General features: G+C 36.3%; 2 protein-coding genes across 4 annotated transcripts in view; one reads left to right on the top strand and one right to left on the bottom strand.

Annotated features, from left to right (window-relative positions):
• LOC137403842 (calcyphosin-2-like) overlaps positions 1-16,942 on the bottom strand; it is a 59,466-nt gene that overhangs the window by 36,048 nt on the left and 6,476 nt on the right. For all 3 annotated transcript variants that reach the window (XR_010979624.1, XM_068089910.1, XM_068089911.1), the window contains exons 4-8: positions 14,779-14,836; positions 12,809-12,919; positions 8,610-8,788; positions 5,807-5,881; positions 4,846-4,938 (exon numbers count right to left, since the gene is read on the bottom strand). Coding sequence is in view for 2 of the 3 variants with exons in the window: in XM_068089910.1 (XP_067946011.1) it covers positions 4,846-4,938; positions 5,807-5,881; positions 8,610-8,788; positions 12,809-12,919; positions 14,779-14,836 (516 nt within the window). In the remaining variant the exon portion in view is untranslated. The remainder of the gene's footprint in view (positions 1-4,845; positions 4,939-5,806; positions 5,882-8,609; positions 8,789-12,808; positions 12,920-14,778; positions 14,837-16,942) is intronic.
• LOC137403844 (phytanoyl-CoA dioxygenase domain-containing protein 1-like) overlaps positions 15,652-16,942 on the top strand; it is a 29,939-nt gene continuing 28,648 nt past the window's right edge. The window contains exon 1 of the mRNA XM_068089913.1: positions 15,652-15,740. The gene's annotated coding sequence lies outside the window, so the exon portion shown is untranslated. The remainder of the gene's footprint in view (positions 15,741-16,942) is intronic.

Here is a 16,942-nt window from a genome sequence, read left to right as displayed (position 1 = left end):
GGCTCGTTCAAGACGATAGATATGACCTGCAGGTGTACTCAGGTGTGCATAGACCCATATCTCTAGGACTATAAATGTGACCTGCAAGTGTACAGACCCATATGTCTAAGACTATAAATGTGACCTGCAGGTGTACAGACCCATATATCTAAGACTATAGATGTGTACTCCAGGTTGACCAATACACTCATGAAAAAAACAGAAAAGCTTTGAAAATAACTTGAAGATGAGCAGCTGAGGACAAGATACGGAAAGTGGGTAAAGATGAAGGGCTTCTTAATTAAACAAAATTGCCAAAAATGACATAAAACTGTTTTTCTCAGTGTGCTTAGATGGATGTTAAACAGACGTTTAACATATCATTTTTCCGGCAGACATGCCACAACTGTGATTGACTAGTCATAGGGGAATGACAAGGGTATAAGTTACACTTAAGTGTCACACTAAAGAGGTACTTGAAAGATAAAACGTAAGAGGCCACAATAGAACATAGATGGCCCCACCTTGTAGCACCGACCATCCACATAAGTTCTCCCAACTTTACAATGTATAAAAGATCCCCGAGGCAACAAAAGCCTTAAAAATTAATCGGAAATTAGTCAAAAAAAAGATACTTTAACCGATTTCAAGATACTTAGATAATCCACAAGTCACAACAGAAACTAATTATCAAAAAAAACTTGTTGAAGTATGTTGGGCATAGAAGAGGTCATATTTAATTATAACTGCTTTCCAAATATAATCAAAAAAATTGTAAGCATCATGTTAAATATATTGGTAAATCAATGATGTAACTGAAAACTAAAATCATGATTGAATAATTTTAGATCTCAGCAAGGGTATCTTATAACATTTAAAAATTACAGACAAATATAGTTTTATCAAGTCAAAACTATCTGGCACCATAAGCAGGTGCTTTTGTCATTACTGCTCTCGCCCATCTTACAAATTTTGCTGTCTACCATTAACTCTCTCTCTAGAAAAAAAAACATGTGATCATCAGCCAAGCCATTAATCATTGAAAGTAATCTGCTGTTGTGGCGAAACTTTAACTCTATGAGGAAATCAGCCGAAGGTTGTGTAAGCAGAACATTTGCGACCATATTACGAGATTTGGATAAGCATCAACTAATTAAGCAAAGCCTGATTACTATCAGTGATGTTAAAACTAACTTAGTGAGATCATTTAAATGCTTTGTGGTATTTTGCGTAGACGAAAACTTCATTTATTATCCAAATATACCTTATATCAGATTGGCCATGTTTGCCAAGGCACATCTTAGCAGCCTATCTGCAAGTGATGCACGAGTGGTGTTGACAAGTATGGAACCCTGTACCATATGATAAGCACTGATGGACCCATTGAGAAGGGAAAAGCAAGTCAACGAGTCCGACTTGAAATCGATTTAACATAGACTCGAAAAGTGTTAGTTAAAAAAAATGCTCGATCTACACATCGTTGAGTCAACATATCTATATCAAAAATAAAAGAGAGTTGTCTTCCTATTGAAAATGACAGTGCAACTTCAAAATTAAACAACTTCAAAAATGCCATTAGTTCGCTATTAGTTGGTGAAATTAATACAATGCTAATAACAGCCAATACTTCTAGCGTGAACCTGAACGACCCTTTGTAAAATTTTGGCCATGCGATTGTTTGCAACTTTCCGTCTTCAACTCAAGTACGGTAAAAAAAACAGAAAGTATCGACACGGCAGCAAGAACCCAGTTTTCACCAAAACTTCTCCTTGGCTAGACACACCGCTTTCTGGTGCTTTATGAGTGTCAAGAGTTCTCTGTATAATTGAAATTACGTTGTGTAGCTGACAGCTAGCTTGTGATTATTCTGTAATCAATATAAAGTGTGATCTCACAAACAGCAATAACAAGCGTTGACCGCTGCCTTCTACTGAAGCAGAGCTAGCTGTCCCTTTTAATATGTCCAATGCTCAGGAGTGACCAGCTAGAGCCAGATTCACTAGTAGAATCAGAAAAATATTGTAGTGGTTGAACTGTAAGAATGACCACCCTTATTGTAGTGGTTGAACTGTAAGAATGACCGCCCTTTCCATTAGACTATGAAAATCTCAATGTGTATCTCTGCAGTTGCTTTCTTGTCTTGAACTATTTGTCTAATAAAAACTTTCAGAATGATAAATTTTTTAAAAACCCACTCAATAACTTCTCACTCAATATTTTACAATTCATAAATTTATTGAGATTTTTCTCAGGTCTAACCCGTTTATAGCAAACGACCACACGGTGCCTAGTAGCTCATTATGTTAACAATGCAATTGACTTTTTAAGCAGCTCTCAGCGTAGCGCAATAAATGTTTGAAAAGAATTGAGAACTTATTACAATGAAATTGCTGTTTATACGAAGCGAAGTCATGACACGGTCATGCAAATTAACAATTGCTTGCCGTCATTGCCGTGATTGAAACACCACAAACTTATACATCCTACCCATAACACATACCCTAGCGCAGGGGTCGGCAACCTTTTCCACCCAAAGAGCCATTTGGACCCGTTTTCCGCATGAAAGAACGCAGTGGGAGCCACAAACCCCCTTGGACATTTTTAATTAAAAATAAATAAATACTACATGTAACATTGTTGTTTAGCTTTTAATGCTTTTATACCATGTTTACACCATAAAACGAAATGGTGTGGCATGTATAATGATTTAACTGCTGAGAAAACAAAATTACACTTTTGCAAACAACAAAAAAATAGTTTTGGCCGTTTTATTGGCGCATAAATTGTTATAAGGTGTACTACCTGTATTAGTGTTGTTGTTTGTAAGTAGTGTTGTTGACGATATATATTGCGGTCCTAAGTGACTGGCCAGCCTTACTAGATTTATTATTGTTCAACCCTGTTTGTTGACATAATATTATAAGGTATCTCGTAGCGATCTGGCCCTCTGCGGCGAATCCGGTAGTACGTTTTTCTGTACTTTTATGTTAAAGTTAAAGCAACGTGACAATCATGTGATAAGGTACTAATAATAATAGAACGTAAATAATGACGCATAAAAAGCGACAATGTTTTATTTATCACCATAATTACATTTTTTAGAAATTATCTTACAAAATCTAGTGATAAAACTTCTATAGTTTTATGAATTACTTGGCATATGGTGAAAAAGGAAAAAAATCTAAAGTCAGAGGTAGCCGCAGTGAGGGGATGAAAGAGCTGCATGCGGCCCCGGAGCTGCAGGTTGCCAACCCCTGCCCTAGCGTATATGTCGTATATATACCAATATACCCTTACCTATTCTATATACACTCCTAAATATTCTATGTAAACTAATCTACCCTAACATTTCTGTATACTCCATCACATATGTCCTATATAACCGGTTATAGTCGACCCTCAATAAAACGTACCACATTAGTCTTATCGAACAAGGTAGACATCATCCAAAATGCCTTTTTACGGCGTAGGATGTCTGTTTGCAATTTATGAGTTCATGAATGGCTGTTTTTTCTGATTTTTGAATTGCATCTTTTTGGGCAGTTCGAGACAATGGAAGTAATCGCCCTCATCTGTATTGGAACTCTGTTGCTGTTTTCAAGCATTTCTGAGCTCCATCCTTGGAATTTTGCCAATAGATAGCATGCTTTACAGCCGCTCATACTGCCAAACCTGCCCATGCTGCCATAGTTCTAGCCAGAATTCAGTTTGTTTACCAAATTCACACACCAGCGCTTTCTTTTCACCAATTACCACCAACTAACAAACATCATGTCAAGCTCATTGATCCTCTACATAGGTAAATTTATGTATTTAAACTAATTTTTCCTCACAGAGTAAATATTTTAAAATATATACGGTACAGTATAATACATAGTGCAATATAAATAGGCCTTATTAATGTGTGTTTCCTATATATACATTATATATATGTGAGCACTCGCATATACATGTAGATGACTTGCTGAATTTATACAAGACATGACACAACTACAAATAACCTATACAGCAAATTAGACCATCTGCTTGTAAGATGAGACAAGCCTAAAGTTGCTCTACTTTTAAAGCGGTACCTATAAGGATGTTGAATTTAATGATACACTGAAACTAATTTCATCTCTGATAAAATTTAACATATTGGTTGGCTTGTAACACTAACTGTTACACAAAAAGGAACTTGCAAATAGTGAACAAATTTAAATGAATTGTAGAGATTTTGTGTTTTCTTTGCTTTTACAAGTTTAATAAAAGTTGCAAACTGTTTTAGTAGAAAAACTAATTTTAAACATATAAGAATAGTATGTCAATAGACATTTAGTATGAAGCAGGATTGTTTGAAAACCAAAGTTACCAATGAAGAAACCTTGTGATGGAGTGAGCAAAAACTTTGAATAGAAGGGATGAGATACATTGAATTGAAGGGATGAGATACATTGAATTGAAGGGATGAGATACATTGAATTGAAGGAATGAGATACATTGAATTGAAGGGATGAGATACATTGAATTGAAGGGATGAGATACATTGAATTGAAGGGATGAGATACATTGAATTGAAGGGATGAGATACATTGAATTGAAGGGATGAGATACATTGAATTGAAGGGATGAGATACATTGAATTGAAGGGATGAGATACATTGTATATACATACACCTCTTGTACAAATGCAAATGATAAACTGGGCATAACTTTTACTAACTTTACAGGAGTTTAAAATTAATTAATTTTGAACTTAAATGTTAATAATAAATTATTAGAAATAAGCCTATTTTTATCAAAAGATTTAAGAGACAAAATGCTGATGCTAAAAATAAGAATAAGAAACAAGAGGGTGAAAAGAGAGTGAGACGAAGAGATACCCACATTCTACCAAACTGCTTGTACTCGTAGATGGTCAGTGAATTTTCAGCGTAGAAGAAGAAGCCTGTGAGCTCTCTGACAGCATCTGTTGGTACTCTAAAAACAACATAGCCTACAGAAAACACCCAAGAAACTATACCATGCATAAATACAGTGAACAAAATTTTGCGTTATGTTTTGCATTTCATTTTGGAGCAGGAAATGAGATACTTTTGATTAAATTTTAAAACTTCATTTAAAACTGTGTCTACCACAGTTCTTCCACTGCATGGACATGACGCAGACTCGGGCCTCAACGACTGCAGTTCATTATCTCTTTCCGTTGAACATGACACAACACATTCAAGATTTATTTCAAATGTAAATGTTTTATTATATCTGATAAGGTTGTGGGTGTGACCTCTTGGTCGCTCTCCTCATAAACAATTAGCACAAAAAATATGAATCAAATGCCCAATCGATCATCAGCCAGACTCCAACCGGTCTCTTGACAAGCTCCAGGCTGTCCACACTTAACCAGGTTGACAATCAATAAAACATTATATAAACAAGCATCGAGTTCTTAATCTGACCTCGGCACACCATTTTTATCATAACAAGGTTATATATTTTCAATCAAAGTACACGCCTGGCAAAAAATGATATAAAATTAATTTACAAGTAAACATAAAATGTTGGGTTGTAAAATGGTTGGTGCCCAGACAAACATTGGTATGCAACTAGAGATTCTTATCTTCAAATAAACATGTGCTCATTGGCAAAAACTCTCTCAAACATGGACAAAAAGATTATGTTGCTAATTCCATGCTTAAACGAACAATGAAACACAGAACGTGGCTTGATTAGAGCCAGTGATATTATAAACATAAACTTATTTTAAGCCTGTATGAAGATGACATCTTTATGTAATGCAGAACAAATACCACCTTGTTAAGCCGTTACAACCTTGTTAAGCCGTTACTACCTTGTTATAATCCTTGCAGAGAATCTTACTCGCTGTGACAGCAAGTGCTCGGTGGCTGTGCCGCTTGTTTTCACCCTGCAACACGAGACTCCGCTTAATGATAACCTTGTCTTAGGAAGCGCATGTCACTAGCAACTCATTTGAGTTAGAAAAAACCCATACCAATGATACAGCATAGATTGTTTTCGTTTCATCATCACAGTTAAATAATAACAGAAAAGATAGACACAGTCTTCTCGGAACATATAAAGATGATTTTGATGATCCTGCTATTGATATGCAGCCTCGATAATGCTATGGTTAACTCAACTTGAGGAACATAACTGTGAAGATGAAAATAATTAATTTTTACTACTTCAAATTATTCAATTCCTAGAACCATCATAAGAGTCGGGACTAGATAACAAATATTTGACAAATGAACTTGAGCGAAACAAGGCTTGAGAAAGAAGGGTTAGTCTGACTTAACAAACAATATGTGACGAGTGATTGCCAGGACAGGTCTACAGATGCTAGAGACAATTCTTACAACTAACTGGTGCAGATTTGTTAATGGTGATTCTTAAAGACGTGACAGGAAATTAAAAGTTGCCTTTTTGGGGAAACAAGCCTAAAAACTTGAGACGAAGAACTCCTTAGACCCAGCGAGACACATGAAAGTCTAACATGGAACATTTTTATTACTTCACTTGAAAATATAGAGCTATGTGAATATACGTGTTGCTCTACTGTGAGGAAATTTACATATCATCTTTAGTAGTCATAAAACCTTGTCTACCTAGCTATCCAAAGGCGCATGATTAACTAAAAAATTATGAAAGTATGTACTTCCTAAACATAACGAGTTGCGGAATGTCCTATAAATTGTCAGTCAAGGTTAAACATTCAATTCAAGCTTTTCTTAGCAATGCTGACAATTATACTGGACAAAGTTATTAAAATTTGATGGAAAATCAAATAGAAAGGCTTTGTATAACTAATACATTGTACAATGTGAATCGCACGAACTGAGCCATTAGACATGCGCAATAGCCAGACATAGACGATGCCCAAATGCATTGTCCCAGTCTAATAAAAACTACAAATGTATGTCCGAATGCATTTCTAGTCTAAAAAAACGGAAGTGCAATGCCTGAATGCATTGGTCCACAGTCTAATAAAACATGGAATACACCATTCACAATAGCAAACACCAGGTTGAAACAATTGATCCGAAGGGCCTGCGCTAAGTGACCGAGTGCTCCAAGCGACATGTCAGGAGACATAAATCTTCAATCTGAAAAGACTAGATATCATGAGCTGCAGTTTATTTAACAAAATAAAGTGACATGGGTAAATAGATCATAAGAATATCTACGACATGCTATTGAGAAAAGCTCCAATGACTAACAAAATGAGCAAAGCGCTGTATGGTACACCGCGTGTACCACATGTTTCACTCAATGATAACTTGAAATAATTCGATCGAAATTGAATCCGTCAAATAACTTCATGAACTGTTCAGATACAGAGAATCTATGTGTCATGAAAAAGGCGTTAAAAGTTACACCAATGTTAAGCATACTGTGAAGGATACGAGGGTCATTCGCTTCGGAAAGTTCGGGGAGCAGTAGTGTTGTTTGTTTGACACGAGAAAAGTGTGAAACTGAAGAGGGAGCAGAGTGCTCATGGTGTCAGACAGTTTTAACACCTCACCTTGTTTACCGAACTCGCCCCAATAGTGAGAACTTGAATGAATCCGAACGCGCAACACATTTACAAAAAGTGAAGAATATTCTTCTTGAGTTAATTTAAAAAGGTTTCTCCAAGTTTGGTAAGCTGATCTATTCTGGGTGCAGTTAAAATGCTAACCTAATGATTTTTGACAAATACGAAGAACTGTGAGTCAGAAAAGATCAGAGAGACTCATCTATTCATTTGTGCATATACAATGTAGAAGATGTTGTTTCAATTAAACAATTTTACCCTAACAGCTGTATCAAATCTAGAGTCATTAGAGCGAGTGAAGCAGACGGTGTGCAGCAATCAATAGAAAATTCAGCGGTATAACTTTGTATTCGGTTTCAATGATGACAGGTCAATACAGGTGACTTTAGTGATAATAAGCGCAGATATATCTACTTTGCGCAGTTTGAAACGATAGTAATGATAGTAATTTGGATCCCGTGAAACTCAGCTGTAATGTCATGACATGTAATGGCAACTGCCCTCCTTGTTCTGCATTCAACAATTGAACTTGTGACATTTACCCTAGGAGTTTCCATTAAAAATGTTATTGTCTATTAAACTGAAAATTTAAAAGATGATTCACTTGTTTATAGGCCATTACGAAAACCAAAAACAACGAAATATTAATAATCACATGTCATTAAATAGTTTGGATAACCACAATTTTTAAACTTCACAAAAACAGCATGTTTTTAGATGATCTGGTTTGCATAATCAGATAATTTTGACCTTGTACATAGATTAAAGCCATATATATGTAAAACTATGAGAATTGCGGTTGCCTTTGAAGTACCTATTCTTGAAATATTAAAATTGCAACCACAGAAATTAGTAGCAGATTCCTTCCATTCATTAATGCAGTATATGATCAGGAACATCTGTTTCTATACAAAACTGTTATCATATTGCCTACCCTCCAAACTAATGTGTAACTAAAAACAGTGACATTATATATACATGTATTAATATGTGAAATGATGAATATATTAAACAAGTTTCTAAATAGACTTAAAAATCCATTTTCTCAGAAGATGCAGTTAAGCCAAGATCAGCAGGGTCAGCAGGGGTCACATACTTGCTTTGATGGAGTCGTCTGATCGCACCACGAGGTTGACCAGGCTGATGGTAGAGCTTGTCACCATCACCGCTTCTCCCACTCTCCTGCGATGGGTCACTAATGACTGCTCGAGACAACTGGTCTGCCATGACCGTCTCCAAAATCTTTTCGCGCCTTTTTTTCTCTTCCAAGTCATTCTATTTGAATCAAACATTTTGTAAAACATTTTAAAATATCTTAAAGAATGTTGAAGCATTAGAAGGTTCTCTCTCTCGGGTATCCAGAAAGCTGATGTAAATCTCATTCCAAAGAATACTTTTTTGGAATGAAATTCCAAAGAACGTTTGCTTACATATGCAATTTTAGTGCAGATGTAATGGTTTACGTGACGATTAATCTCAGGTAGAGAATAAGTCAATTTGGATCCCTTTCCCACAAAAAATATGCATATGAACTTATACTATGTTGCATACTGTGTATTTAAACACTCAACAAATTCTCAGTTTGCATAATTTTTAGCAATACATATTTTAGGAAGTTATTTTATAAACCTGCTTCACGAATCAGCAAAAATCAGATCTAAAGTATTTTATGTACTTACTCCAGAGAACATTATTGCCATGAGAACATAACTTCAACATCAGTAACTCAATTCAGTGTAAAGATTCAACTAGAAGCATTGTCTATATACAAGGCTAGTTAATATTTTGCCGATTGCGTACAACATATGACATGTGAATAAATGATTTTCTATACAACCAAATATGGCATGTACAAATAAATACAAGATTAAATGAACTATTCTACGTCCAATTTAAAATCTCTTGATCACTCTTCGATTCACATCTAAAAATACAGAACAGTTCTTTCTGACTCAGTCCAGTTTATTCCAACTTGTCGCAAATTCTCAGACAGTAATGTATGTAAATACATAATATGAAAAACTTATAGAACAACCTAGAGTATATACATTCTTTGGAATTTGGCAGTCATGGCGTAAGGGGTCCAGAGCACCCGACCTGTGAACAGCAGGCTAGGGTTCAATTCCCTGAAAGGGCCACCAGTTGTTGAGGTTTCCTTACCACTCGGCTCGGATATATCGTGCCATGATTACAGATTGTTTGGGCAGGGATGTTTTTAGACATGCACACCCTCTGCCAGCAGCAAGCAAAACATACATCAAACTTGATCGCCAAGGTATTACCACCCCAAAACACAGAACTCGCATATGCTTTAGATGACCTCTAACAACTACCCGCTCAATAACAAACTCACATCAGACTTCAAAGTTTCTAACTGAACCAAAGAGAAATGCTATATGTATAGAATACTAAATATATGAGATTTTGAAGTCAAGACCAGTTTAAAACAGAATATACAAATCTACCTACTCGCAAACAGCTCAACTTGAAAATAAGACATTCAAGTAAAACAGTTTTTTGGAGTTGGCTACTCAAGCCCTACCGGTACTTTCATGAAAGCACAACTTCGAAACACTAACTTGCTTTGAAGGAGTTGCTGACATGCTTCTTTGATGGTGGCATGATGTTAGACAATTTTGGCTGATATTTGATATCTTACAATTTATCGCATATCACATTTAGGTATTAGCATAACGCAAATGCCATTTTTGCTTTTTTATCTCAGAATATTGAATAAAACATTTATTGTTGTTACAATTCAATTTAGGAACCAATACTTTCCGTTTGCATATCAGAGTACCCAAGATGTGAGTGAATTGAATAGATCACAAGCCGGAGAAGCAGAAATATATGGTTTTGGAGAAATTCACTTTTGAAGTGCGGTTAATATAACTCAAACATACAAAGAGCCAGAGAATTAGCTCTGAAACAAAGGAATATCATGTGAAAAGTCCAGTTTATGTAGTACAAGCCAGCAGACATCAGACAACGATTATGAGTTTGTATTCTCTATGAGTAGAGGATATGTGTATGGGCATGTATATGACTTTCAGATTATCACCACACCCCCCTCCTACAACTGTAAGAACTACAGTGGTGTGTGCATTGAATGACATACATTAAGGTATACGGTAACCATGGGTGACGGAGCCGTCATTGACTCAATGTAAACATATGTCTCTCAATGTACCCTTAGAAACTGAAGCCTGAGGTTCTTGCAAACAGTTGATGTTTGTAGACTACACTAACCCTTGACGTATAACTGTTACGTTTGTTGGGTGAAAAGTGAAAACCAAAATTGTTATTATTAGATTCATTTGGAGTCATTTTTTAACGTGATTAACATTTTGGTAATCATTGAAAGGGGCATTGAGAGGACAAGTCCAGCTTATAGATACACGCAGGCCTAAACAATTGGTTATTGCACAGCCTAAACAATGATCATTTTGTTCACATTTTGTTCACTCCAAAGAGGGGAGGAATTCAAAAGCTCCTTAAATTACAACAATATGATGCTAATGACAATGCTAAATATTCCGAAGCTTATTAACAGAGGGTTTAGTGTGAAACGTGAAAATACTTGCTATATGAATTTATTACTGAAAAGATCAAGTGACAAGTGATCTTGTGACAAGTTGGAACTAACTAGCGTACTCGACATGGCTATTAACAACAGGCAATAGTTTGTAAATTAGGAGGAACTGAGCAACGCAGTATGCATTCTTCAAAGACACCTCTTAATCCTTTGGCAGGCATAGTGACATACATAGTCGTTCAGCGATACTGACGCTGATGGGCAGAGTGACTATTATGTCGCCACACGAAATATTTTTTATAAATTGATTTCTGGTTAACTTATTGCCTTTTTTGTTTAATTTTTTACCAATAGACAACTACAATAGATTGGTCTCTGTTAACCAATAGACAACTACAATAGATTGGTCTCTGTTAACCAATAGACAACTACAATAGATTGGTCTCTGTTAACCAATAGACAACTACAATAGATTGGTCTCTGTTAACCAATAGACAACTACAATAGATTGGTCTCTGTTTACCAATGGACAACTACAATAGATTGGTCTCTGTTAACCAATAGACAACTACAATAGATTGGTCTCTGTTAACCAATAGACAACTACAATAGATTGGTCTCTGTTAACCAATAGACAACTACAATAGATTGGTCTCTGTTTACCAATAGACAACTAAAATAGATTGGTCTCTGTTAACCAATAGACAACTACAATAGATTGGTCTCTGTTAACCAATAGACAACTACAATAGATTGGTCTCTGTTAACCAATAGACAACTACAATAGATTGGTCTCTGTTTACCAATAGACAACTAAAATAGATTGGTCTCTGTTAACCAATAGACAACTACAATAGATTGGTCTCTGTTTACCAATAGACAACTACAATAGATTGGTCTCTGTTTACCAATAGACAACTAAAATAGATTGGTCTCTGTTAACCAATAGACAACTACAATAGATTGGTCTCTGTTAACCAATAGACAACTACAATAGATTGGTCTCTGTTTACCAATAGACAACTACAATAGATTGGTCTCTGTTTACCAATAGACAACTAAAATAGATTGGTCTCTGTTAACCAATAGACAACTACAATAGATTGGTCTCTGTTAACCAATGGACAACTACAATAGATTGGTCTCTATTTACCAATAGACAACTACAATAGATTGGCCTCTGTTTACTAATAGACAACTACAATTTACTTTGTTGACAACTACTTTGTTTACAACCAAAAAATGAGCCGTTTTGAGTTGAGAAAAAAAACTGATTGTTTTTGCAAACAAACTAAACGAACAAAAAATCTAGAGTAGAAATGTCTTTAAATAAAATTGGGAATTTTGTTTGTAGCTTGTTTCTGCTTTTTGAATGTTTTCCCAGAGTGCCACAACTTTCTTTTACTGTCGTGGCGTCCTCCAAAGGCTATAAGAAAAGGCAAGGCTATAGAGGAACAAGAATAAGCACAAGGTGTCAAGACTGCGGTGTAGACCTCTGCAAGGTCAAATGCTTCCAAAAGTACCGTAGCTAGAGAAACAGTTATATGAAGAATTGACTTGAAACATGCTTATTTGTATTTGCCTCTATCATAAAAACAATACAAATATATAATACACATATAATACCAATAATATAATACAATATCATAAATAATAGGGTATTAATGATTGTTTTTAAATCCATGCGAAAAATTAATTTGCCCTAGGGGTACCAGATAGCCCAAAAAAACTTGTCTGCGAAAGGGTTAAAAACAACTTACCGCATCTATAATCTTCTCCTGCGTGCGGTGTAAATAGGGAATGTCTGTCCAGTCTCGATCTACCCCATCGTCATCTCGAGGTGCAGCGGGCGTGTGAGAATACTCATCTTCCTATAAAAGCACAGCAAACTACTCTTAGAAGCTTTCACTAAACATCAACCGCATCACTGGTCACTAACCATCTCAGGAAATGACCAGCGTGGCAAGAATTACGGTTACTATATACCACCTGAGACGCTCCTGAAAAGAACTAAGAGATGGCATGTTTTCAAAAAGCTAAAAACTTCTGCACACTATACTGAAAAGACCACCAATAAGGCACGAGCTGAAACAGAAGCTTGATTCACTAGGCCACTACGTAACCTATTTTACAACCTCAAATCCTTCTACCAAACCTCATCAGCAAAACCATGCTTCACCATGAGATTGCTTGAAGTACTTACCAAAGAAGTCACCAACAGCAGATCAGATCGGTCTATTGACCTTTTTTATTTTAATAGTGCAGTAAAACCTCTACTTGAAGAATTAATTTGCTCTGGAAGCTATTTCGTAAGCAGAAAAATTAGTAAGTAGAAACCCATTTTACCATATAAATGCCCTAACCTATCCCAGGCCACCACAAAACTCGAACATTACAATTGTATATATTATAAATATATGTAATAGTTAAAACAAATAGAATAAATAAATATGGAAATAAGAACAAAACAAAGTAATAGCGAATAAAAACTATCGGATGCTAAATTTTGTTTGTCATCCATGTTGGCTGTCTAGGCAAGGTTAAGGAAGGACCGTAGGGAGTGGGAGGGCAGAGGTCAAAAGATGTGGGTGTTGTATTGTTACATCTGTTTTGCTCAAAATAAACCTATTTTAGAAAGTAGAGAGAATTATTTACATCAGTACAAACTGAAAAAACCCATCATCGTACAAAAACTACAGAACTTGAATTCCTAGAAAGTTGTTCTACTCTGAATGTAGTATATGATAACTCTAAATTTTACAGCAAACAAAACCAAAAAACTTGACATTTACTGATTTTTGCTAGTAAATAAAACTGAATGAGATGCATTGTACGCTGCACCTACAGGAGGCAAAAGGGCCAAGATATGAAACAAACAAATGAACCAAAATACGAAGGGCCTTTCAGCCATTCGTGTCTAGAAATAGTTTTCGAAAGTTGAAGTAAACTTTTCAACAAAAGACTTCATAATTTGAAAATTTTTGTATGCAGAGCCTTCCCTACGTAGAGGTGCCCACTGTATAATTGCACAAGCATTTCTACCGATTGGCATTTCCTATTTATAATAAGCTTTGACTGAAACGAATAAATACGCAATCTTGATTACTGATGAGTTTTTTAACAAATGTATGCGAATAGCATACACGTGATACACGGCTGCTGTATCACGTGTCAACTCTCTGTTTGACTTTCACAAAAGATTTGACAAGAAAATTTGTGTCTACGAATTCATGTTAGAAGTAAAATGAATGCACTATTTAAAAACATGAAAACATATAGTTCACTCTCAGGCTTATATCTTGATGCTAATAGAAATCCATGAAATAGCTTACAGACAGGAGCAAGTTTTTGATTCTATCATGAACTGAACTTGTCGCTGTCTCAACAGTTTAATCAAATTGCTTAAAAAGCTAGAAAACTGTCTAGCAATTTGAAGCGACACAAACCTTTTAAAAATGCCAATTTTGTTCGTTTAAATGGTGACTTCATCTCATCAACCCAATCCTACCTAAGCCTTCTTGAATGCATCTAAACCTTCCGAAATCTGCCTAAATCTCAATCCTACAAAAACCTTCTCAAATCTTCCTACACCATAATTGTACCGAAAACCTGTCTCGCTTCCATCTAGTCACCTTCAAGAACATTCTAATTCAGCCCATCTCAAACTCAAGGAATTTATGACCCAAATTTCACAAGTGTTGACCATGGAGCTGGAGGCGAGCAAACTTACCAAGTTAATAAATCTGTTTGACAAAAGGCTTCTTGCTGTGTCATCAGCTGTTCCCCAGCTAGAAATATGAGAGAGATGCGAGTAGTGAACGGGGTTTGACTCAACTACATGCCAAGTACACAAAAGCTCAGCTATCGCCACACTTACCATTACGTAAAACCACAGTACACAGGCTTCCACATAACAAGCATTTTATCTTTTATTCGACCATTTTGAATAGCTGGTTAAGAAATCGCTCATTTTTAAAGTTTGACTTGCAACAAAATTCACATTACAGTTATTTGGTATCAAAAGATTCACTATGTCTTACGCTGCTGTGTTGTAGGTGCAAAATATGTGGAAATGTGATTACAAGCTCTTAAAAGCTCAAAAACGAACAGTTAATTGCCGCCATCACGAAACTGCCGTAGATTAGAATCTCTTTCTAAAACAGCTCAAATGGGACGTAGTTGTACAAGATGGCTTCTGTTTACAGTTTCACGCAACCACATTCGTCGAAATATTTTCACAAATATACTTCACACATTCAATAAAACCATGTCTATTGTTCTTACGTGTCTATTTCATCATCGTTGTAATGCTGTTACTTTGAGCACTGATATCTCAAAACCTAGCGTAAAAATTCAATTTTTTACCCTTAGCTCGAAGGAGTGCATATAATCCTCTGATTTCAATCTACTCCGGTTTCGCGATCGCTGCGATTAACTGTTCGTTTTTGAGCTTTTAAGAGATTGTAATCGCATTTTCACATATTTTGCACCTACATCACAACAGAGTAAGACATGGTGAATCTTTTCATATCAAATAACTGTAATGTGAATTTTGTTGCAAGTCAACCTTTAAGGATTAAAAATCAAGATATATTAAATTACAGTACCAAAGAGTGAACTGCAGATTGTCAATGGGGAAGAGATCTGAATTGAAGCTATCTAGTGATGACCTAAGGATCTTGTTATACTAAGGTAACTTCTCACTATGAATTCACACAAGCAATTTCTGTTTCAGCAACATGATTGTATAGAATTAAGTTATATGAGTCAAATTAAGCCCAGCAACTTGATCTGCCGAAGTAAAGTGAGTAGGTAAGTTAGAAACCACATCGATACATTTCTGACACAGATTGACAGCAGTGTTCTCATATCTAAATATCCTCAAATGCACGATTAAAAGTCGATTATTCCACAAATTGTTTTTATAAATAAATTAATAATCAAATGAAAACAAAAAATCTTCCCAATAGCTTATAGAACTTAAAATTCTAGAGCTGGAGGCAGCATGCGATTCAACAGGCAACATGTGATTCAACAGGCAGCATGTGATTCAACAGGCAGCATGTGATTTAACAGGCAACATGTGATTCAGCAGGCAGCATGTGATTCAGCAGGCAGCATGTGATTCAGCGGGCAGCATGTGATTCAGCGGGCAGCATGTGATTCAACAGGCAGCACGTGATTCAGCGGGCAACATGTGATTCAGCGGGCAGCATGTGATTCAACAGGCAGCATGTGATTCAGCTGGCAGCATGTGATTCAATAAGCAGCATGTGATTCAACAGGCAGCATGTGATTCAACAGGCAGCATGTGATTCAGCAGGCAGCATGTGATTCAACAGGCAGCATGTGATTCAGCGGGCAGCATGTGATTCAACAGGCAGCATGTGATTCAGCAGGCAGCATGTGATTCAGCAGGCAGCATGTGATTCAACAGGCAGCATGTGATTCAACAGGCAGCATGTGATTCAGCAGGCAGCAAGTGATTCAGCAGACAGCATGTGATTCAGCAGGCAGCATGTGATTCAACAGGCAGTATGTGATTCAGCGGGCAGCATGTGATTCAACAGGCAGCATGTGATTCAGCAGGCAGCATGTGATTCAGCTGGCAGCATGTGATTCAATAAGCAGCATGTGATTCAACAGGCAGCATGTGATTCAACAGGCAGCATGTGATTCAGCAGGCAGCATGTGATTCAACAGGCAGCATGTGATTCAGCGGGCAGCATGTGATTCAACAGGCAGCATGTGATTCAGCAGGCAGCATGTGATTCAGCAGGCAGCATGTGATTCAACAGGCAGCATGTGATTCAACAGGCAACATGTGATTCATGGTAAAGTAGAGAAGCCTCAATAGTCAGCAACAGTCTGCCGTCAGAATAAGGCATAGAAAG

This window comes from Watersipora subatra, chromosome 9 (assembly GCF_963576615.1).
Source record: "Watersipora subatra chromosome 9, tzWatSuba1.1, whole genome shotgun sequence".
NCBI lineage: Eukaryota > Metazoa > Bryozoa > Gymnolaemata > Cheilostomatida > Watersiporidae > Watersipora > Watersipora subatra.
This window is presented reverse-complemented; position numbering and strand designations above follow the sequence as displayed.